The sequence below is a fragment of the Symphalangus syndactylus genome, chromosome 5, assembly GCF_028878055.3.
Source record: "Symphalangus syndactylus isolate Jambi chromosome 5, NHGRI_mSymSyn1-v2.1_pri, whole genome shotgun sequence".
NCBI classification, from domain to species: domain Eukaryota; kingdom Metazoa; phylum Chordata; class Mammalia; order Primates; family Hylobatidae; genus Symphalangus; species Symphalangus syndactylus.
Window position 1 is genome coordinate 26,727,201 of NC_072427.2, and position 24,616 is coordinate 26,751,816.

The 24,616-nt window shown below is 51.2% G+C and overlaps 1 protein-coding gene across 13 annotated transcripts in view; it reads left to right on the forward strand.

Annotated features, from left to right (window-relative positions):
- Nucleotides 1–382: 382 nt before the first annotated feature.
- Nucleotides 383–24,616, forward strand: part of RASGRF1 (Ras protein specific guanine nucleotide releasing factor 1) — a 123,110-nt gene continuing 98,876 nt past the window's right edge. For 12 of the 13 annotated variants that reach the window (XM_055277526.2, XM_055277531.2, XM_063638635.1 and 9 more), the window contains exon 1: nucleotides 439–1,095. In XM_055277526.2, coding sequence (XP_055133501.2) covers nucleotides 820–1,095 — 276 coding nt within the window. In that variant the 5' untranslated portion in view covers nucleotides 439–819. Of the gene's footprint in view, nucleotides 1,096–24,616 lie in introns of all 13 variants that reach the window. The other variant, XM_055277532.2, reaches the window with a different exon arrangement.

A 24,616-nucleotide genomic window follows, 5' to 3' on the forward strand; every position in this document is an offset into this window, starting at 1 on the left:
CAGGTAGCTGGGGAAGCCGCCGGGAGTGCGGCCGGATGGTGGAATTCAATGTGACCCGGCTGACTATGCAAAGACTAGGACTGGACGCTTTTGCAGCTCTATTTCGCCACCCACCTTCCTCCTTCCACCTTGTATTAGAAATAAAGTAGGGGGTGGGGGGGCCTTTGGAGGAGAAAATGACAAATGGCACTTAACCCCAGGTCTACAGTGCGCCGCGGTGGGGCGCAAAGCCGCAAACTCCCGGGATGGCGAGCCTTCGGGGTTCCATTGGGTTAAACGAAAATTGATCTGATTTGCTTTTTAACATCCGAAGGAGAGAAGGGGAGATGAGGGGAGGGAGGGCAGGGTTTGTGTGTGTGCGTGTGCGTCTGCGTGTGTGTCTGGGGAGGCGGAGGAGGCGCCAAGGTGCAGCCTGCGCGCGGCTCTGCGCCTCGGCGGGGCTGCGTGCGTGTGTCCCTGTCCGCGCTGCTGAAACGGGCTCTTCGAGGGATCGGCGTCACATGACTCCGCCTGCCCCTCGCCAGCGCGCAGATCGCCAGTCCCTCAGTTTGCCCGGCGCCGGAGGAGGGTCGGGCGGCATCTTCCGGGCACTGGGGCTCTACGGAGCGGAGAAGAGGTTCCAGCGGGGAATGGTATATCTGGATTCAAGAAGTCGCGGCTCGGCGCCACATCCTGGAGTGTAGATATTTGGGAGGAGGGGAGAGCTAGAGGGAGCGAGCGAGCGAGCGCCAGAGAGAGGCAGCGCGCAGCGCGCACGGACTGGGGGCTGCTGCGCGGAGAAGATGTAAGCGCGTGGGGTCTCGCTGGCCTCTGAGCACCATGCAGAAGGGGATCCGGCTGAATGATGGCCACGTCGCGTCCCTGGGACTGCTGGCGCGCAAGGACGGCACGCGCAAAGGCTACCTGAGCAAGCGGAGTTCGGACAACACAAAATGGCAAACCAAGTGGTTCGCGCTGCTGCAGAACCTGCTCTTCTACTTCGAGAGCGACTCGAGCTCGCGGCCCTCGGGGCTTTACCTGCTGGAGGGCTGCGTCTGCGACCGCGCGCCCTCCCCCAAGCCGGCGCTGTCGGCCAAGGAGCCGCTGGAGAAACAGGTGAGGCGAGCGTCGCGTCCTGACCTCCCCGCGTCCCGGCCACGGCCCTGGGGGCTCAGGGCCTTCAGCTGGCTGATGACGCTTGAACTTTGGCCCCCCTACTCTTGGCGCCCTAGGCGCTGTCTGCACCCTCAGCGAGAGGGGAGGCTTGCTCCCAGCCGGGCGAGTGACTGCGGCGGACAGAGGGGGCAGGGATTGAGGGCGGGGAGTAGATGTGGGCTGCGGCTGCCCTTCGCCGGACGAGCCCCGTGGGAGGCGGGTACAGGCGGGCCGACACCTGGAGGTGCAGAGGAAGATGGAGTCCTAAGGACCAGACAGAGACGGTGAATCTGGACACACGTCCAGCCAAAAATGGTGCTCCCAACCCCCACTCCCACCGCCCAGCCCTAATAGCCCCATCGTCTGTTCCACACCAGGAACGTGTAATTCCCCGCGCTTAGGCATGGGAAGGGCAAGACGGAGGCGTCCGAGCGCTGCCAGCCCTTGCCTCGCCGCAGCTGAGGGCAGAGAGCACCCTGCGCTAGCTCCGCGGAGTTGGGCTGGGGTTGCGGGGCTACACGGGTAGGTTCGGTACCATCGAGCGGTGGTGGGCTCCCAGCTGGCGGCCGCCGGAGCAACGAGCCCAAAGATTCCCAAGGACCGCTCTGATGCGCCGGGGCTAGGGCCAGGGCTGCTGCGGAGGCAGCGGGACAAGTGGGCGCTTCTCTCCTCCCCCGCCCCCTGCGCCGCCGCCGCAGTCGCGGCTATAGCGCTGCGCTCTGGTTTCCTGAGCTGCAAGGCTAAAGAGCCAGGCCTGGCTCTAACAGGGAGCCCGGGCGGGGTGGAGGTGAGCCTCTGGCGTGAAGGGAGGAGGGGCACCTGCAGAGAGAGCCACCTTTAAGCTTGGTGCGCTTTCCAAAAGCATCTGGTCCAGCCCCTTGCCTCTAGGAAGATAAAGCAGATGATAGTGAATCCTAAAATGCCACTGCCGGCAGGAACCTGCCATCCATAGGGCCCAATGGCTGGTGATTGCCTAGATGGGGACATTGAGGCCCAGAGAGAGAAATTCACTTGCCCAGCGTCATGCAAGTAGTTGAGGCCGCCCCAATGTTCTGAAAAGACAACCGAGATCTCAAAAGCCACTGCTGCATGAAGACACAGACTGGTGGTGGTTGAATTGGTTGAAATAGAAGCATCGCTTGAAGTCTTCCTCCCAATTGTCAGGACAGACAATTGTCAGTCTCTCTAGCACATCTCTTCCTTCCCTACCCTCAGCCAATGGGTGTTAGGAGATGGTTTCTGAGGACTGGGAAGTGTGGACAGGAATTTTTGAGGGTGTCCTTGGGAATGACAAGCCATGTGGTGAGCAGGGGCTCCCAGATGGAAAGAAGAGCAAAGGGCAGGCAGCTCCTTAAGCTTAAAGCTCAAATGGAGCCTGGGGAACTCATGCAGAAGAGCCAGTCCCAGGCCAGACTAGAGAATTTGCTCTCAGCCCTTCAGAACTTGCCCCTCTCCGGCCAGTGTCTACCCATACCTACCCAGGGCCTGCAGCCCAAGCCCCAGCCCCAGCCAGAACCCCCCTCCATCCCTCAACCCACTACACTAGATCCCAGAGCTGAGCTCCTGGGTAGGCAGGAAGTGAGGGGTGGGGGAAGTCAAGTTGGTATGGACTCATATTATCTGTTCTCAGCCTCCTGGACATGAAGACAGACAGGCCTGAGACTGAATCTCAGCTCTATGACTTCCTGGCTGTGTGACTTCAGTTAACTTGCTGAACTTCTCTGAGTTTCCATTTTGTAATCTACAAAATGAAGATAATAACACCTACCTTTCTGGGGTTTTGAGAGCCCTACATTATATATGTATATGAAAGTATGCTCCCAATACATTTTAGTTAGATCTAGACGAATCATAGTTGACTCTGAATTATACCCACCTGGACAGAGCTATTTAGGTCACCAGATGTTAAAGTTGAACAGAACCTCAGAGACACAGCCTTTCCATTTTACAGACCAAGAAACTGAGAGGCAAAGAAAGGGAGTTACCCAGCAACGGAGTAAATCAGTGGCAGAATCAGACCTAGAATTCATCCAATGCCTAAGAATTCCTGAAAATGAGACCCTACATTGATTTCAAATCATCCAACTCTTGGCCCAGGTACTGAATCATCCTAGCAGTAGATCATGGGAGGAACATCAGTGCAAAACTAATAGATGAGATGCACTCATGTTCAGGGCTGTTTCCCCAGAACACTACTAGTCAGAGATCCTCAGGTGTGTTCACGAGAGCAGCCCTCCTGGCACAAGAGAACAGAACAGGGTTAAAAGTAGCAGATGATGGTCTGGTGCAAATTTCTGTTAAAGGCTCATACTTTAATCACATATGTTTATATAGGTTCCATTTGCCTCTAGACCAGGTTTGACTCCTGTGGAAAACTAGATCCTGCTCCTTCCGGCTACACATGTGTACAAAAATTCGTCACTGTTTCTTTTCTCAATCTTTGAGGAAAATTGATGGTGCCAGCAGCTGCTCCATGTTTCTCTTTGACTTGGGTGCCCCATGGCATAAGCCACAGAGCCTAGCATGATAGGCCTAACTCCAGGCCATTCTGTGACCAGGTTTGAGCCTACGAGAAGCTTTGGCTCAATCTGCTGGGCAAGTACAGAGTGCCTGAGTTGAGAGGCGTCTACAAAGCCATCTGTTTAACTAGACTAGCTGGTGTCTGATAAAGAATTGGTTTCAGCAGGAAGCCATTTTACCAATGTCCAAGCAGACAGCTTCCTCCCTGAAAGGCCAGCGGTGGTTTTTGAAGGAATAGAAACCAGTTCTTGGCTGGGAACCCCTAAGTGGCTGGGGCAGAGTCAGGGACCATGCACATAGTAGATGCACAGGAAATGCACATTGAGCTGGACTTGTTAGCCTATCATATGTTAATTCCATATTTTATGTCCTCAACCTAGAAGCTGACTGTCACAGGCCATGAGCCCCTGAGGAAGACAGACATAGATAAGGGTGAGCTCCTTACCCTGTGAAGATGCTCTAATAGCAGGATATGCAAGGCGCTCTGGCACCGAGCCCCAGGCCCATCCTAACATTGTACAGTCTCATCTGGCTGTATCCAGACCAGTCTGACTGCCTGTGGTGCAGCCCCAGTGTCCAGGAGCTCTAGCCTGGGATCTTAAGGCCTCATGAAGTCAGACTGGCACAGCCATGCCCCCTATTCCATCCAGCAGCTGCAAGCCACCTCCCTGACCTGGGCCCTTTGCTCAGTCCTGATCTCCTCTGCTCCCAGCCCTGTAGCACACACACTGAAAGCCCAGGTGCTGTTGACTTAGAGCTTGGGTTCAGCTTCCCTAGAGGTTGGCCCTTGGGGTTCCATACCTTTCTTTGGCATGCAGTCCCCCAACCCCGGCTTTTCTCACTCTCATTCCAAGCTCCCTGAAATAAAATGTCCAGCCCCAGCTTCTCAGCAGGGTGCCCAGCCAAACCAACTCCAGCACTCCTTTCATTCTTCCCAACCAGGAAGGCTCAAAACGTGGGCACCAGGCTCTTCCTGGTTCTCTTAGGACAGAAGAGACTCAGACAAATCCTTGCAGCCAGAACCTCAGAAGCTGATATTGGTGGAGGTCCCAGAAGCTGGGGCGGCGGGGGGGGCGCTCTTAGAACCTGTTGTCTACCCACTTTGTGCCCTTCTCTAGAGACAAGACAAAGCCCCACTCCTGGTCCTCATGCACAGGACACACTACTGGTTGGCCTGGCAGATTCAGATCAACAACAGCCCTGAGGTTAATGAGTATGCTCATTTTACAGATGAGGAAACAATTTCATCTGTGGCTGCCCAGCAAGGCAATGGCAGAAATGAGATGCGTTCTCTGGCTTTCTCACTCTGTAGCTATTCTGTTGTCACCACAAAGCGCACCCTCCTTGGAGTTACAGCACATTCAACCTCTCAGCCAATCAGAAAAATGAAAAGCTGAATGTAGAAAAATAAGGTTGCTCTAAAAGCAGCAGCCCTTAGACACAGAACCCTGGGACGCTGGTATACATATGGTGCCAACAACACAGACTGTAAGATGCTTGCACCTACAGGAAACCAGCAAGACTACCCAACCCATTCCAGACCATGCCCAACCCTAGCAGGTGTGGGGCCCCAGGATCAACTGTGTGGGCTACTCATCTCCCGCCCCATCCCCCAAATGTTCCTAGAGTTGGAATGAAGTTGAAGAGGCACAGTAATTATGCCTGGAGTGGGACAAGGGAATATTGGCTCCTTGCGCCTATGCTTGGTGACAGTGTGGTGAGGATCAGAAACAAATCATACATCCACAAGCCTGACCTAAAATTCCACATTGTTTATTCACCCCCTTGGTGAAACATTTTGGCCCTTAGTGTCAGGCCTGTGGTAGGTCCTGCAGTCACAGAGAAGAAGAAAACTTAATCTTTGTCTTCAAAACACTCACAGTTGAGTAGGGAGCTCGCCTCTCTCCTCAAAACTCACTCCCACAGTAATCACCAAGTGCTGGCAATTCTCCCTCCTGAAGAGCCTGGGACTCTTTCTCCCTGCCTTGCCTTGGTTCAGGAGCTCATGGAACCCTGCTTGAGACTTATTGTAGCTATTCTGTTGTCACCACAAAGCACACACTCCTTGGAGTTACAGCACATTCAACCTCTCAGCCAATCAGAAAAATGAAAAGCTGAATGTAGAAAAATAAGGTTGCTCTAAAAGCAGCAGCCCTTAGACACAGAACCCTGGGACACTCTGAAAACATCAGTGACTCCCATTGCCTTTAGAAAAATATTCAAACTCCTGACCATGACCTGGAGTACCCAGTGAGATCCACGTCTTTTGCTGGCCTCTCTAACCCAGAGCCACCCATCCCCTCTCCTCCTTCCTCATCCTGCTCAGGCCATCACTTTTCAGAGCTGCATATGCCTCCCCTTTCTTATCTCAAGGCTGTGGCAGAAGCTGTTCCCTCCACCTGGAATGATCTCCCACCAACCATGCCCTTAGAATGAACAGCTCCTTCTTCTCCTGCCAGTCTTAGCCTAAACATCGCCTCCGTCATCACGTGCGTTTACAGCACTGGACTCTTCATTCATATGGCTGATCACAGTCTGTGATTACTTCATGTATTTGGCCAGTTGCAAACCATCCTTCTCCCCACTGGAACATAAGCACTAGGAGAGCAGGAGGCAGGCAGAGGCAGGAGACTAATCAGGGGCTGCTGGAACCCAGAGTCCAGGTGAGAGAGGTGGAAGCCGAGAGGATAAAGGAACGGGGTCTTTACGATTAAAAAAAAAAACTTTACCAAGAGACACTCAGGTGGAAAATTGGCAAGACCTGCCATCCCATTGGTTGTAACAGAAAAGAAGACAGGATCAAACCTGATGTCCATGGTTCTGCCTGAGGCCACCAGGCATATGCGTGTCACCAGTAGAGAGGGGAGAGCTGAAGACAAGCAGGTTTATGGGCAGTGGAAGAGGATGAGTGGCAGTGATCTCATCACATTTAATCTCAGGGAGGTCACATTTGAGAAGCCCAAGGCCAGAAAAGGGCTTTAGTGCCCCCCCCCACCCTCTGGTATGGTAAGGACACTTATTACAGAAACCAGCAGAATCCCACGAGGAGGACAGTGGGTGGTGTGTGCTGAGAGGTGTGGACCGAACAAAAGGGCATGTGCAGAGGCTCAGCAGGTGGCGGCCCTGTTGTCCAGAGCCCAGGGAATGAAGTGATGTGGCTGCCAGGTGCATCACAGGGGACGTGCAGGCTGGCTGAGAATAGTGCCAGCTGGGCAGAGCCTCATGAGGTCACTTTGGGGTCTGCCTGCACTCAACACTTTCACAGCCTGGCCTGGCTGGTCAGCCTTTGCTGGCACTTCTTCAAGAGCAACAAGCCAGCACTGGGAAGTTGCATTTGGTGGCTCGTCCACACAAGGATTTCAGTTTTCAACACTGCCAGGCAGATGCCATCACTCCTTCATAGGATTTGCCAAACCTGCACAGGAGAAGTAGGATTTGAACCTTCTCTCCCACTGGGTCACTGTAGACAAATCCTCAACTTCCCTTCGTCGATGCTTTTCTGCCGCATTCTGAGGAGCCCTGGGGGCCACATTCCCACATCAATCAGAGCAGTCTCATTTTTAACTGTTTTATATATTAGGTTTCCACATGAGATTTTATCTTTCCTCATGCTTTAAAAAGCTTGACCTTCACCATGAGTTATTACTAAATGCCCTTCAACTCTGCCATGCTATGAATGCAGATTTAAATGTATATAATTTTGTATAGCAGGATGTTTCAAAACACCAGATCAAAAATGCTGAATGACAATAAATACCATTTATTGAGCACCTGCTGTGTGCCAGGCACCAGAGTGCATGTTTTACATGCAGCTCTTCCCTTAATTATTCCAACAGCCCTGTGAGGTTATCACTATTTGCCCATTTTCTAGATGACAAAACTGAGGCTCAAAGATGTTAAGTTGTTCAAAGTTATAGAGCAAGTACATGCAGAAGCCGGCCCGTGAACCCAGGAGGTCTTCCTGATTCTAAAACCTGAGCTCTTCATCCACAAACACAGCATAAAGACTGGCTGGGGACTGTTATTCCTTGCTGTCTATTGCCAAAATACATGGAGAAAGAAAGAGAATTAATAGCAGGTGAAAATATGTCACAGTCGCGCCAGTGATTTTTGTGAAGGCAGCTTTTGTTTCTGCTTGGGTGGGAACCTTGCAACTCTGAATCCCCTGAGCGTTGATGGGAAGCGCACCAAGGCAGGCATCCACGCCCCACAATCCAGTTTCCCTGGAATCTGTGGGAGCGTGGAGCCGGTGCCGGTGTGCGTGCAGCCAAGAACAGAACTCAGCCCCCTGATGTTTATGCAGGAGCACCAGTGACGCGTGGACTTGAGAGAGGTCCAGAACACTGCCAACGCCCAAACACTTCCGTGAGGGCGACTGTCGTGCAGGGAGCAGCTGGGAGGTGTGACACCCCCACTCTCTGTCCCCGACTCAGAGAGGAGAGTACAGCCCCTCACACACGCAGCCTTCATTTCCAGCCTCCAGCCTCCTTCACTGAGGAGTTATTTTGTCCCTGATAGTGAGGCAGCTTTGAGAATTTCCAGCCATGGCGACCCGGCGTTAGATCCTGGCTCTAAATCTCAGCTCTGCCACCTCCTAGCTTGGGAAGGCTTTTAAGTTCTCTGAGTCTCAGTTTCCCCATCTCTGTGTTAAACTACATGCTGTTTGGAAAGCCCTAGCACAGCACAGTAGGTGCTATTAGTAAATTGCAGCAGCTGGGGCTTTGGCTTCTACCTTTATGACAAGACTGTTCCTCACTATAGCAGTGACCCAGGTCCCTGGGGTCTCTCGCAGGCTGGAGGCAAGCCAACACTGAGCCCTGACCCTGCATATGAAAATAGGATGGAAATCTTAGCTCAAAGAACCTGTGAGTTCCTGAAAAGGTCTGAGCAAGCAAGCCCCTACCAAAGGACAGATGATTGCTGCAGCAGCGTCCTTCATCCCTGTGGACAAACCATCACCAAGCCCTGTTAGTTTTTCCTCCTGGGTATATCTCTCAGAGCTGTGCCCTCTGTCCCTCTCTTCCTCCACCACTCTGGTCCAGGTTGGCATCACCTCTCACCTGGACTCATCTTATGCAGTGGCCTCCTAACTGGTGTGTTGGTCAGGGTAGGTTGGGTTGTGCTGCAATAACAACCAACGCCCAGATCTCCATCAGCACAACTAAGACTCATCTCTTGCTTGTGCTTTATGTTCCATGCAGCTGGCAGGAGGCCACTGCTCATGATGATCACTCAGGGACCTGGGCTGGTAGAGGCTTGGTCCTGACGCCAGCCTGCATGGTCCCCTCCACTGAGGGTAAGGAGTGTGACAGACGTCTCCTTGGCTTTTCCCAGAAGGGATCCACTCTGAGCACAGTTCACTAGACAGGGTGAGCCACCTGGCTTTATTTCAGAAGAGGTGCAGAAGTACAGACCTACTGTGTGCCTGGACACAGAGCACCAGAAAGGCTGAGAGGAGAATATGGTGCTAATGGTATCCACTGTCCCCACACATGCACGGTGCCCCCACCCCCAGTCCACTGGCCTCTCTGCAGCCAGAACAATCTTTCCGAAATGCAAATCGGATCATCAGGCACACACACAGTAGCTGAAGAGAGGTTTTATGGTGGTTTCATGAGGACACGGATAGTATGTGGTGTGAGTGTGAGCTCAGAGCTTACGGGGCAGGATCCTTGCCTGGCCTCCCCTCCTTTCATTAAGCTCAGGGACTGTCATTCTTGACCAAATGTCACAGAAGCATTTTGGCCACTAGGCTTCCCTGGAATTAACAAGGGAGAGGATTTTAAAGGCTAAAGTGTCCTCCTGAGATGTTAACACTCCGTTGACAGCCTTCACTCAACAGATTTACCAGTACCTCTGAGGAGCCAGGCCTGTGCCTCCCTGGCACTGGGAGGATGGGACAAACAGCAGGGGCCCTCCCTGGAGGGGCTTGCCATCCAGTGAGGGGACGGCCTGTGAACAGACAGTGACAATGCAGTGTGATCCCTGTTGGCACACAGGAGAGTCAAAGAGGGGTGAGAGCTATGGGAGTCTAGTAAGGGCACTTCCCCCAGCCCTGGGGTGCGGGGGGTGATTAGGGGCATATGGGTTGCAGGGGACACCAAAGCTGCCCTAAAAGCCTGTGTGCTATGTCACAAAGCTCAGGCCTTCCCAGACCCAGTGCGGAGCCAGTGCAGGGCTCTGAGTGGGAAAGGGGCGGCTCCGATCTGTGTGTTAGGAAGATCACCGCAAAGTGAGAATGAACAGGAGAAAACCCATCTGGAGGCAGGAAGCCAATTAAGAGGAGGCTGCAGAACTGAGCAGCAGCAAAGGCCTGAATTTGGGAAGTACCATGAGCACTTAAGGTCTCCCCTCCACTCCCATCCCAGCCGTGACTCAGCCACTGAAGCCTGTGCTTTAGTAGTGGGCCATTAATACCATCCAAAGCTCAAGATCCTGAGACTCTGCAGCCCCATGCCCTCTGCCCCATGCCCTCTGCCCCATGCCCTCTGGGGCTTCCCACATCCTGGGTTTGGGGCGGCAGTGGGAATGTCAAATTCTCATCCCGTGAAAGCTTCAAGTGTTGTCTCCACACCTTCCAAGTCAGCCACCCACTCAGATAAAGCACCTTTTCAGATTACAAAGTCTTTTTCACGATTAGCATTTCATTTAACCACCACAGTAACCCTGCAGTTACTGTGGTTCTACATAAGAGAGGCACAATCCTCATTTGACAGACGAGGCTTGCATAGACAGAGTTCACTCTCTCCACAAATACCAATTGAGTGTCTAACCAGGCACTGAGCACTCGCTGCTAAATGTCAGAGTCAATATCTGCACCAGGTCTCCCGGTTCTAGGTCTAGTGGACATTGAGGCTGGTTGTTAAACGAGGTAATTTATACTCTAAAGACTAGATTTTACTAATCCATCAGGGCTAATGCAATTTCTTTCCCCTGAAACATGAGATAATTATTTTCCAAAAGATACTTCCTAGTTGAGCTTTTTTTTTTTCAAACTGGAAAATCCAACTCAGATCTTAAAATAAAATCCTTTCAAAATCAGTTTTAGAAGAATGAATGAATTTTTGGTAACCTTAGCTGGTATTCCAAAACTCCATGTAGAAATTTAGAGAAACCTGATCAAGATGAACTTTTCCTGTGAGACTATATGAGTGAAATATAATCAACTTTGTTTAGATACCTCTTGGGCTCTTAGCCAAACTCAAGAAATTAGTGAAATCGTTTGGAAGAACCTGTTCACATGTAGTGTTCTCAGCCTGCCCAGTTTCCCTGTGCCCTAAGCCTGCTGCTGCCCTCCCACCCCCTTTCCTCCCTCAATGGGCCTTCCTGCCCCTTCACTGCACTAGTGGCCACCCCAGCTCCCCTCACCTCTGGTCACATCTGCAGGCAGCAAGGAATTGGAGTTGGAGGGGAGGGCTGGTGTTTCAGGAGGAAAGCCAATATCAGGTGGGCACCAGTGAGGAGAAGCAAGTAATTACATCTTAGAGTTTCCTGGTAGCCTGAGCAAGGAGGGAAACCGGCTAGTTATGAGATAGTCATTGCCTCATGGAAAGACAAAGTCTAGTTGCTCAGGCAAGAGTACTTGTGTCCCAGGAGCTTGCATATGGGGGACCAGCAGGGAAATGATGATGACCTCGAGGGCAGAGGCACTGCCAGTATAGGGCCTGCCCCCATGAGCCACATCTGCTGGCTCTTAGGGGAGGCTGAGCATGCTCAGTGAAGACCACATTCCAGGAGGCTTAAATGGTGGGGTCCCAGGGAAGTGTGTCCTGGTGTCCAGAAAACACAGGGTGCAGCTTGGAGAAGCCTGGGGAATGGATGGGCAATTGGACCCTCTTAAATAGCCATTGCTTTCTTTTATTTTAAATTTTAGGATTGGTAATGCATTTCCATAGCTCAACATTCAAAACAGACAAAAAAGTATACAGTGACAATGTTCCTTCAATGACTCTGTTCACTTCCCTAGTGGCCATTATACCAGTTTCTTATCCATTCTCCCAGAGGGGTTATATATATATACATATACATGCAAACATCTGTCCATCTATATGCATGCGTGTATAATTATATAAATGGTAGCACAGTCTGCACCATGTTTTTCTCACTATTTTGTGGAGAGGATTCTCTGTGAATACATTGATCACCATTCTTTTTTATGGCTCTATAGTATTCCATGGTGTGGACATGCTATCATTTTTTTTTTTGGCCAGTCTCTTCTTGAGGGATATTTAGGTAATTTAAAGTCTTTTGCTATTACAAATGGAGCTGCAGTTAATAAGTAAATATCCCCACACATGGGCCATTTCCAACCAAGTTTTTGACAAAAGCTGAAGGGCAGATACATCCATACTGAAGTTCGTACCTTCATTCAGCAAGTATGAGAAAGGGGGCTGTTGAAGGGGAGGGCAGGCTGGCTGAGGTGTCATCACAGATTGAAAAATGTTTGTGCAGGACCAGCCAAGTGTAACAGCCACCAGGACCCGTTCCATCTGTAGCCATGGTGCCCAGGCCCTGGAGTAGTTTACATTAAAACAGAGACCCTTCCGCAGGCAGAAGCTTGGAGGCCTACACTGACATGGGCCCCCAGGCCTTGGGTCAAACACAGCCTCGTTCAAGGCTGATTCTGAAAGAGGGGGGCTTTCAAGGGCTTCTAAGCCCTGAGGTTGCAGTCAATTCCTGAATCTCCTCCCACCTACTTCCTCTCAGCTCCCAGCAAGGCCAGGTAGGGAGGATGAGTGAGCACATAGTATGGCACCCGGGAGGTCAGTCTCTGGCTGCAGGCCTCTTCCTGGGCTAGTTTGGGGCCCAGAGTGACGTATGGCTCAGGCCCTAAAGACTGGGAATCTGGACAAAGACCTGAGACAGGCACTGAGAACAGGGACAGAGGTTCTGGTGCAGCCACCACAACCCAGGAAGACTCAGACTTGAGAACTCAGAGGCAGAGGTTGGGCAGAAAGAAGCCAATTGGAGCTAGGAAGGAGGTAACAAAGTGGGGTCCTGATGCTGCGTGAAGCCACATCAGGAGAGGTAGGGGGTATGAGTAGTCAGGGTGGATGAGCGTGGGGGAACTAGGGGGGCATGGGAGAAGCTGATACTTCCTGCTCCCTCGACTGCCTTCCTGCTCAATGGAAGTATTAGCCTCTGCTGGCCCCACAAGTGCAGGAAGTATTCCCCGACTTGGGAATAATGTGCTTAGTGAATCCCCCACTGTACACCACGGCATGAGCGCGTGCAGCCAGGGCTGGAAGGAACCAGCGATGACGAGCATGCACTGCATTGCAGCAGCTGTGAGAGAGGTCGGAAGATGCTCTTGGGGTAGCCTGCAAGGGTCATGGGACAGAGTGACTTCCCCTGGGAAGGAGATGGAAAAGGGAGCTAGAGGATCTGGGTGGGGATGGGGGGACCTAGATGGATGTCCCCATATAGATGGAAGGAAGGAGAGAAGATGGACCCCGGGCCAGGGCAAGTGCACACACACGCACATGCATGCACGCGCACGCGAGCATGCGCGCGCGCACACACACACACACACACACACACACACACACACACACACACACACACTAGGTTCTCTGTAGCACAGCCCCTCCCTGCACTGGGATATCAGGCAGCATGTGGCAGAAGCACAGCGCCTGTGGGCCCTCAGCCCCAAAGGTCAATGATGGTGGGGAGGAGGAGCCAGGACCCAGTTGGGGAGAGCTGGCCCTAACCAGAGCAGCAGAGTGGGACCTGGTAAGGGGTGGGCTCAGCCAAAAGTGGTGACATCTATCCCCCAGCCCATCCCACCCACCCCTTCTCTCAGAGGAGGCAATGAGCAGAGGTCCAGGCAGCAGGTCTGAACTCCCAAAAGGCGGGATGAATTGGAGAGGGCAAGGAGATCAGAGGGGACTGTTTGATGATCCTGGTGGGTAATGATGAATCCCTGAAGCAGGCATGGCAGTGAGGATGGGGGAAGGCACAGGTTCCAGAAATACTAGAGAGGAAAAACGGATACAACTGGCAGCCAGTTACACAGCGGGAAGAGGAGAGAAGCAGGAGCTGAAGATAATGTGTAGGATGCCACAAACGCCATCTCCCTGTAACCCACTGATCTTGCATGGCTGTGACCATTACGGTTATGAGCCCCTCCCCACCATGCCCTCAGGACGGTGGCTGGATCCTACGTTGTGTGTATGTGTACAGGCATATGAATGCTCATGCATGTGTGTTTTCCAGTAATGTGCCCCTGCTAGGTTGATTAGACCCATCATTTGACCTTGTAAATGAATCCAGTGCTTTACAAATCACTATTTGAGCCTTTTCATGAATGAGGAGCTCCCACAGTGCTGTCCTAAACAACTCCATGAGGTGGGTAATATTGTCCCCATTTTGTGAAAGAGGAAACTGTCCACAGAAGTGAAGAGGTGTGTTGAAGACCCCAAGGCTAAATAATAAATAATAAATTTGAACCCCGGTCTGATGACTCCAAACCCTGGTAGACCCCACAACCCCAGGGCCCCAAAATGGACTCCCTGGAACGCTGGTTTTATGGAATATTGATAGATCTTCCCAAAAAATGAAAACAAGATTCCATGGGGGTTCCAGAAAAGGCTCCTTATGGAAGGACTGCTTTGCGCCCTGTCAGCTCTCCCTGAAGAGGCACAGATGGCTTTCATGAAAAACCAGTCCCCCCAACCCCTTCCAGCCAGCTCCATTGCCCATGCCTGAGGGGTATGTTCAACATCACCCCCTTTGTGGCTTTTGCTATTAACCAATTAATAAGCTGGGCTCCTGGGCAGTGGTGACAAATGCATTCAGTCAACCAGGGCTACCCTGTGCTCCGGCCAAGGCACGGTGCCAGGCTCCAGGGAGAGTTCTTGGTCAGGAATCATTTCTTTGAAAGGAGCAGGGGCCTTTTGCTCAAAGTAGCTTGAGCAAGAGAGGACTATCCTGGAAGAAACACAGCGGTAGTTAATGGAACCCAGGGAGAAAATACACGTCTGGGTCTCCATGGCCTGAACACCTCCGCCTAGCCTTGCCCCCACCACTTGAGTTCCATCACCACCTCTTGCCACTTTCCTAGCCTTGCCCCTACCACTTGAGTTCCATCACCACCGCTTGCCACTTTCTCTGAGACCCTTCTGCTTCCTTCTTGGCTTCTTACTTGCACTTAGAGCTCAGCACATGCAGTTCATCAGCCTGGTCTCTCTGTGCCACTGTGCCACATTCCCAGGAGCCCCAGATGGGTGAACCCTGATGCATGTCCACTGCTGCTCCAGGCAGCTGCGTCCAGGACCATGGGCCTCTGAGAGGGCATGAGGGGCAGGGGAGAAGTCCTGCGTTTCCAGTATGACAACAACCACATTGCTCCTCCCTCAGGGGTTCCAAACTCTGGGTGATTATAACCAGCTGGGGGGCTTTCAAAAAGACCAGTGCCTGAAACCTCCCCTCCCCTCCCCACCCACCACTCTGTTTTAATGGATCTGAGAAGGGACTTGAGCGACAGTGCTTCTTTAAGTTCCCAGACATCGCTAATGTGTAGCCTGGATTGAGACTATGGGCTGTAGCTGGAAAGATAATCAGAACATCGTTATGATATGAGAATGGCCTTGATGGCACAGGATGGGTCGCTATCTGGGAGCCCCTGGCAGCTGGCCCATTAGGAAGAACCACCATGCCTTTCCAAAAGCACGTATACAGCTGGCATGCGTGTTGTCATTGATGGCTGCAAAGTGAACTATGTCTGGCTTCTAGTGGGGGCTAAATACTGGTTGAATTAATGAACGAGAAATGACTTGGAGAGTAAAAGGTGTGGGAAATTTTCACTCTAATACCACGTGTATAGAATTGACCAAGGCAAGTGTTGGGCCTGTTTGTCAGAAAGGAACCAGGGCTCAGAGAGATGAAAAGGCTGCCCAGAGTGCCCAGCTCTGAGCCTCACTGCCAGACTCAGACTCAGCTGTGGAGGCTTCCACCTGCTCCTCTGTCTGTAGGGGAACGAAACATCCCAGTTTGCTCAGGACTGTCTTGGTTTTAGTACTGAAAGTGCCACGCCCCCAGGAAACTCGTTAGTCTCAGACAAACCCAGTACAGTTGGTCACCCTACTGTCAGTGGTTGTCCAATGTTCTGTGTTCAGTGGAGAGGCTGTAGGGGCTGCTGGTCAGTTGGGAGAGGCAGGAGGCAAAAGAGAGTCTAAGTAGGTAGGGCTTCAAGCCCCCAGCCCCAGCTTCCAGAGGGGAAGTAGATCCAGCTCCAGACCGACCTGGGGTAGCAGGGGCCATTTTGCAGCCTGGTTGGACAGGAGAGGCATACTGGGGCCAGGAAGGACATACTGGACAGGAAGGGCATACTGGGGCCAGGTATGGGCTGGAGCTCATGCACCTCCAGGCCAACTGAGGCCACAGGTGTAGTTCCAGAACACTTCCTCCAGCAAAGACAAGGGCCCACATGTGAGTCTAGTCCTGGCACAACCCCAGATGTGATTTCTGAATCCCGGCCTGTGAGCCTGGTAGGTCGCAGGTATAGTTTGTGGATCAATCCCTCTCTTCCTACTGAAGCCCCAGGGGAAAGTCTAGACCAGTGAGTAGTTCTCAACTTTGGCTGCCCATTGGAATCACCTGGGGATGCTACATCAAACTCCAGTGTCCAGCCACGGTTGAGACTCACAGGTCTAGGGATACTCAGCAACCCAAGTCAAGCCTCAGGAGGTCCAGGCTCCATCCCTGCACTTGGGAAGGCCTTGGAATCATTGTGGATCTGTTACAGAGATTTTGATACTGCGAGTATTTCTCACTCGATCTTAGGACTCCTGGTGGAATCTCAAATCAGGTTATCCATCTCTTACTTCAGGTCTAGGAAAGCTCTAGGTCCATCCTTGACCTCTCTGGAGGCCCCAGGTGGAGTTCTGGGCCCGTCTCTGCAGCCCTGCAGGGGCTTTAGAAGTGGTTCACCAAGTCTTGCCTCTTCTCTAGCAAAATCGGGTGTGGCCCATTGGTGGTTTCTTCCTCTGTTGCATTTCTGGGGAGTCCCCGAATGAGGCTGTGGTCTGTTCATACAACTGCAGTTGGGCCCCAGCGATGGTTCTGTGAATCCCTGGATGCATTATGAGGCCTAGGTGTGGCTCTGAGTTGGCCCATGCAGGCTAGTGAGGCTCATGATAAGAGTCTTTCTACACAGCCCATGGCACCTTCCAGGTGTGGTAGTGGACCTGGGCCTCCTGCCCAGGTGAAGCTCCACATAGGGTACTGGCCCTGCCCTCACAACCTGGTGAGTGGCCTGGTAGTGCTGAGGCTGTCCTTGCAGTACTGGGCTAAGCCAGGTTTGGATGTATCTCTGGACTATAAGACTTCCCATCATTGACCCTCACATCAACTGCCTATCCTCACCCTAACCTGGCTCCAGTCCAGTTCAGGGAAGAGCCTCAGCCCAGTTTCCCCACAAGGGCCAGTTGCCCTTAGAAGGAGCCATGGGCAACAAAAGCCAAAATTGACAAATGGGATCTAATTAAACTAAAGAGCTTCTGCACAGCAAAAGAAACTACCATCAGAGTGAACAGGCAACCTACAGAATGGGAGAAAATTTTCGCAACCTACTCTTCTGACAAACGGCTAATATCCAGAATCTACAATGAACTCAAACAAATTTACAAGAAAAAAACAAATAACCCCATCAAAAAGTGGGCAAAGGACATGAACAGACACTTCTTAAAAGAAGACATTTATGCAGCCAAAAAACACATGAAAAAATGCTCATCATCACTGGCCATCAGAGAAATGGAAATCAAAACCACAATGAGATACCATCTCACATCAGTTAGAATGGCGGTCATTAAAAAGTCAGGAAACAACAGGTGCTGGCGAGGATGTGGAGAAATAGGAACACTTTTACACTGTTGGTGGGACTGTAAACTAGTTCAACCATTGTGGAAGTCAGTGTGGTGATTCCTCAGGGATCTAGAACTAGAAATACCATTTGACCCAGCCATCCCATTACTGGGTATATACCGAAAGGACTATAAATCATGCTGCTATAAAGACATATGCACACATATGTTTATTGCGGCACTATTCACAATAGCAAAGACTTGGAACCAACCCAAATGTCCAACAACGATAGACTGGATTAAGAAAATGTGGCACATACACACCATAGAATACTATGCAGCCATAAAAAATGATGAGTTCATGTCCTTTGTAGGGACATGGATGAAACTGGAAATCATCATTCTCAGTAAACTATCGCAAGTACAAAAAACCGAATACCGCATGTTCTCAGTCATAGGTGGGAATTGAACAATGAGAACACATGGACACAGGAAGGGGAACATCACACTCCGGGGACTGTTGTGGGGTGGGGGGAGGGGGGAGGGATAGCATTAGGAGATACACCTAATGCTAAATGACGAGTTAATGAGTGCAGCACACCAATATGGCACACGTATACATATGTAACAAACCTGTACATTGTGCACATGTACCCTAAAATTAAAGCGTAATAATAATATAACAAAATTTAAAAAAAGAAGGAGCCATGGGCTTATCAGTTCTCCTTGAAGCATGAGCGTGTACGGAATCACCTAGGGTGCTCTTTAAAATAAATCCCAGCCATACCCCTAGCGATCCTGATTCAGAAGGCAGCTAGTGCCTAGAGATCTACATTTTTAGCAAGCGCTCCAAGGGATTTGGAGTGGACAACTGGGATACTGAAGTAGGAGAAATGCATTTTTACATCTACTTACCTCTGGGGCAACTCCTGCCCAGCAGAGCTGTAGATCTGAGCCTGGTCCTGGAAAACTGGTGGCACCCAGCAAGACTGAAGACAGTCCTGGCCCCGCATGTAGTTTTATCTCAAGTAATGGTAGCTTGTCTTAAGCAATGCTTCTCATACCACAGGGTGCAGCAGGATCACCTGGGGGACTTGTTTCAAAACAGAAGTCTGGGGTGGAGCCCAAGAACTTACAGTCCTAACAAATTCTGAGGTGATTTGGGTGCCGCTGTGGCTCCAGTGACTTTAAGGATTCTCATGGCAGTAAGCGTGGTGGGACATTCTTGGAAGAACAAGAACCACAGTGCAGGTAGCATTCCCAGCACACATAACTGAGAAGAGGTGGAATCCAGGTATTCCAGGGCAGCCAGTCTTGTCCCCATGCCACCCTCAACCACCTGCAGCCAGAGCCTGACACGCCACCTCTAGCTTTCCACCCTCAGTGCAACTCAGCGGCACCCCGTGTCTGCCAGTGCCACCCTCGGTGCTCTGCTATCTCTGCTTGGCCTCACACCTCCTGCTCACCTGCCCTTCTTGTCTCTCACAACCCCGACTCCTAGTGGTCTCCTTACAGCTTCTGATGATACTGCCAACCAACTGCCTCTCCTCCTATTTCCTAAGGCAAACTCCCAGCCTCACTTCCCTGTTGGGGCAGTTCGGGGAGCCCTTGCTCTACCTGGCTCCAGTCCAGTTAAGGGAAGAGCCCCAGCCCAGCTTCCCCACAGGAACCAGCTGCCTTTAGAAAGAGCTATGGGCTTATCAGGCATCATGACTCCCCTTCCGGGATCTGGGCAGTCTGGTGAAGGGCTGCGGGGGATGCTAGATCTGTTCCAGCAACTCTAATAGGCCTGTGAAGATTTGTTATTGAAACTTGGACTCGGGTCCTATATCTGAATGTATCCTATATCCTTGATCACATATAGTTGAGTCCTGATCTCATCTAGGGCCCAGGGAAGGTGGGCATGAGGCTCTCTGTTGCATTGGAGAGTTTTAGGGTGTCCCTGGGACTGACTCCAGAACAATGCTGCTGTTCTGCAGAGGAATCCAACTGGGATCCAGGCAAGCCTATGTGGTCACATTGTTGTGGCAGGTGTGACTCGGGTCCTATCCTGTGGTCACACTGAGGCTCATGTGTTGTGAGTCTGAGAAGCTCTGGGTAGCTCTGGTTGGTCTCAGCATCATTCTGGGGATGTCCAAGTTGTGATCCTGGCCTCATCACAGCAGCTCCAGTGTTGCCCCCAGTGTGAGTCTGGTTTTTACTCTGCAGCTTTGGAGGGATCTGTCTCTGGCCTCTGCCCAACCTTGGAACTCTGAGGAAGCTCAGGTGAGAGTTCAGCTTTCAAAGGTGACTCAGGTCAGCCTGAGCTCTGAACCGATACCAGTTGAGGTTATGAGACTGTCTCAAGAGCTCTGGTGCTATGCAGGGTCATTGTTTTTCCATGAAAGAAATTGATATTAAGATTATTTATCAAGAACTTCCAGAAACCCCCTAACTGCTCCAGACCGCCACCCTCGTGAGGTCCTCAGGCAGTCGCTAGCAATATAATGCTCCTCAGTTCTCTCCAGCTATCTCAGAGCTCCAGGGAGCTGGGATGACCCAACTGAAGCTTTGGAGCTTGGGTCTCGAACCAAAGCAGGCCAGTGGCTCCTCCTTCCTCCCTCAGCTCATTTCCCAATAGCAGATGGTACTGCTCCAGAATCCAGAAAGCCTCTCCCAAAACACACCCAAACCAGCCAGAAAAGATCATAGGGACAGGAGAGCGAGTCTTAGGGCCAGAAGATATGTGTTCAGACTTCTAGGACAGGGGAAAGGAGATGGGAGCCCCTGGCCCTGGCACACTCAGTCACAGCCTGGAGAAGAGGAGGGAGCCAAGAAAGGGGAAACTAGGGGGCCCCAATATGGGGTGCCACTTTGCAACTGGTACCACCCTGACCAGCTGACTTCACCTGCCATGTGGAAAGAAGCTGGGAAGAGTGGGGAGGGAAGACCTGGGAAGGGGACACAGAGGAGAAAGGCAGGAACAGAGACACAAAGAAAGAAGGAGACAGCTGCAGAGGGCCAGGCGCAGTGGCTCACAACTATGATCCCAGTACTTTGGGAGGCCAAGGCGGATGGATCACTTGAGGACAGGTGTTCGGGACCACCCTGGCCAACATGGTGAAACCCCGTCTCTACTAAAACTACAAAAAAAAAAATTAGCCAGGCATGGTGGTGCACACCTGTAGTCCCAGCAATTTGGGAGGCTGAGGCAGGAGAATCACTTGAACCCGGAAGGTGGAGGTTGCAATGAGCAGAGATTGTGCCACTGTACTCTAGCCTGGGCAACAGAGTGAGACTGACTCAAAAAAAAAAAAAAAAAAAGAAAAAAAAGAAAAAAGAAAGCTTCAGAGAATGCAAAGGAGAGAGAGAGAAATGGAAAGAACAGAGAGGAAAGGAAATGATCCCTTTCCAGGATCAAAGAGCCAAGAGGTGGAGTTTTTCTAGAACTTTGGCCTATCCGTGCCAGAGGCAGCCCTGCTCCTTGTTGAAGGTGCAGTAATGGGAGATAGCCTTGCAGTGGGTCCTGAGACCCGCCATGAAAACAAGGCTTCAGGCTCAAGCATGTCCAAGCCAACATTCATCTCTCTTGCATATTTGCTCCTTAGGAACACAGCATGAGCATCGGCAGCCCAGCCTGAGGGTACAGCTGCTCTCTCGGGGCTGGAGACCAGCAGAGGACAAGAGGTCCGAGTGTCCCTTGGGGAGGGTTGCCCTGAGCCTTGACATGCTCCTGTGCAGCCACCAGTCACCCACGAGATGCGCAATTGAGATCCTCAACAACTTTGTGTCTATTTCCCTGAAGTTGTCCTGAACTTCTATAATGGAGTAGGGCCTAGAAGATCATCATATTTTTACCCCAAGCCCATACTAGCCAAGAAATCACCTGTGCTTTGAAGTAGGCACCCAAGCTTGCCAAGGAGAAAGTTATAAAAAATATTAATAAAAAAAGAAGCCTAGTGAACGTGCATTGGATGCTTGCTTGCAGGCACCAGCTTTATCTCACTTGACTCTCACAACAACCATGTAAGGAAGGGACTCTTCTTATGCCCATTTTGTAGATGAAGAAACTGAGGTGAGAGCCATCCAGTGACTGGCCCCAGGTTACACAGCTAGCAAGTAGTACCAACAATAGCATTTCCCAGATAACACAATGGCACCTACGCCTGTCATTTGTTGTCACCTGAAACATTTAGGAATATGAACCTCCACATGCTTAGTCCTCCTCCAGTTATTAAGGCCACTTCTTTATCTCAAAAGGAAATCAAGTTTCCCAAATAGAGTCTCCCTTTTTTTAAAAAACCCCAGACAGAAACTAAGGCTGAACTGAAGCATCTGTCTCCCTTTTTCCCCAGTTATATGCTCTGTCCCAGTCAGGGGAGCTGCCCAGGTAGGGGCTGGGTGGAGAGTGGGCTCCTTGACCCAAACTGGACCACAAAGCTGGGCTATTGCAACCCTGAGATTTCCATGTGCTCTCCATCTCCAAAGTCCCAGAAGATCAATGGAACACACAAGCATATCCCAGACCCAACCTCACACCCGTGGAACCAAAGCGACCTGAGCAGAATGTTAGCACCTGAGCATTTCCCAGGCAGAAGCAAGGCACCCCCAACATTACTCCCCAGTCCCTGCTGCCACCATCCATGGACCTCATGGGGACATCCGGGGTTGGGGGCTTCCACTGTCTTCAGGTGTCTGTGTCAGCTCATGGCAGGGAAACTTCCATTTGGGTGAATGGTGCATAAGAGCCTCATAAGGGCCAAGGTTTTCTGCAAGTGCCATAAGGTGTAATGGTGAAAGCTAGGTGGTGGGATATGGGTTTTTACTGTAAAATAATTATAATGTCTGTGAATGTTTAAAATTTTCATAATAAAATGTTGGCAGTGGGTGAGGAAGGTGGACAAAGATTAAGGCCTTTTCAGCCCAGGCACCTCAAGGACCCAATAAGAAGCAATAGGAAGGGCCGGGCATGGTGGCTCACGCTTGTAATCCCAGCACTTTGGGAGGCCGAGGCAGGCGGATCACGAGGTCAGGAGATCGAGACCATGGTGAAACCCCGTCTCTACTAAAAATACAAAAAAATTAACCGGGCATGGTGGCGGGTGCCTGTAGTCCCAGCTACTCGGAGAGGCTGAGGCAGGAGAATGGCGTGAACCCGGGAGGCGGAGCTTGCAGTGAGCCAAGACTGCACCACTGCACTCCAGCCTGCGTGACAGAGCAAGACTCCGTCTCAAAAAAGAAATAATAAATAAATAAAAAAGAAGCAATAGGAAGTCCCTTCTTCTGCCCCCATTTCCCCCAAATCTTTGCCTTCCCTTACTTAAGAAACACCAGCATTTATAGTCTTTACTATTCTGATACCATCACCAAAAGATCTCTTTCTGTCCAACTGCTGCAGCAAGACCTGCTTCCCCTGGAGAAGTCTGCCCAGTCCCTCCATCCTGGCTGGAAAGCAGGATAAAGATGGGAAATTGGTTGACACAGAGAAAATTCTATCACTTATATTCCTCACTCCCAGGGCTCCACTTATTTGGGGTGAGCCTACATTGGGACAAAAACAGTGGTTACAGATCCTCACTAACCAAAGACAGCAAATGGGGTCTTGCCATCCCCACATGGGCCTGTGTCCCTGAGAGATACAGCAGTGTGGCCGGGATGTCACAAGTGCCCAGAAGGGTTGCTTGCAGAATCATTATTAACAAGTGCAAGAGGGGTGAGGACCATCACGAGGTCCTGGGTGCCTCATCAGGACGTCATCAGAACCCCAAGGTGAAGCATTCGTGTGTCTGTTCATTCACTCATTCTTCAGCTATTCATCAGCATCCACTCGGTACTAGGCTGTGTGCAGGGTTCAAGAGTTTCCAAATGAAGCAGGTACAAGCCCTGGCCCTGAGCAGTCCAAGACTAAAGGGTCAGCCAGGCTGTGAGGCTCCAAGGAAGGAGGGGCCTCAGGGAGAAGTCCTGTAGGTCAGGGGAAGGATGGAGTGCAGACACCCCCCATCCCCAAGCCTAAGCCTGGCCAGGCCTGTGGTCCAGGCAAACTCTTTTCCCTGAGACCTGAATCTCTGGCCTGTGTGTTCCCTGGGGCCCAGGGAGGGGTCCTCGCCTGGCCTCTGCTGGGGTTCCGCCTGCCAGGCTGACCCCAGGACACAGTGCCTTGCCCAGACCCTCAGACCACACTTAGGCCACACAGCTGACACTGACAGAGAAGAGGGATGGGCCAGAAACATACACAGCCTCTGAGAGCTATGGAAGAGATTGGGAACAACCCAGGGCCTATCCAGAAGTGGAGGGAAAGACCCAAAGCACATCCACACACATCCACGCATGCACACTCTCATTCACATTCTCCAGATATATCGATGGATAGATGTAAAAGCGTGTGTGTGTGTGTGTGTGCGTATACAAATATATATAAGTATATATGTATGTATATATATGATATATCGATGGATATAAAAGCATGTGTGTATATATACTTATACATATATGTGTGTGTATATATGTATATATACTTATACATATGTGTGTGTATATATATGTATATATACTTATACATAGAAATATATGTGTGTGTGTGTATATATATATCTATATATATATATAAGCTCAAAAAGACCTTGAGCCCAGCTCATTTAATTCCCCATTTCATAGATGAGGAAGCTAAGGATGACAAGGAAGAAGAGACTTAGTTGCCCCCAAGCCACACTGTCTCAACTGCAGAACTGACACCAGATAAGACCCCCTTTCCAGCACTCTTTCCCTACCCAGAAAGCCACTTACCCCCTATTAACTCTTGTCCATTACAGTGAAGAGAACAAACAGGGTGAACAGAAGGGCGCTGGGCTAAGAGCCAAGCCACTGTCACCCTAGACAGCAATCTCAGAGACACCTCACACCCACCTCCAAGCCTCAGCCCCCTCTGTGAAGTGGGGTCATGCCACCTACGTCCACCGTGGCTGGGCTCCCTCAGGAACACAGGGACAGTGCCTGCAGGATGACAGGCGCACAGCAGGGCCTCACAAAATCAGTCACTTTCCCTTTTTTTCCCCACACCACTGGTTGTGTTTTAGGTTTTCCTGCACATAGGTTTGGAAATCTGACATTCTCACTGAGTCCCTTCCACCTCTCTAAGCTCCCTTTTTCATAGCATCTTCCAGGAGCCTGGAGGTCATCCTCTC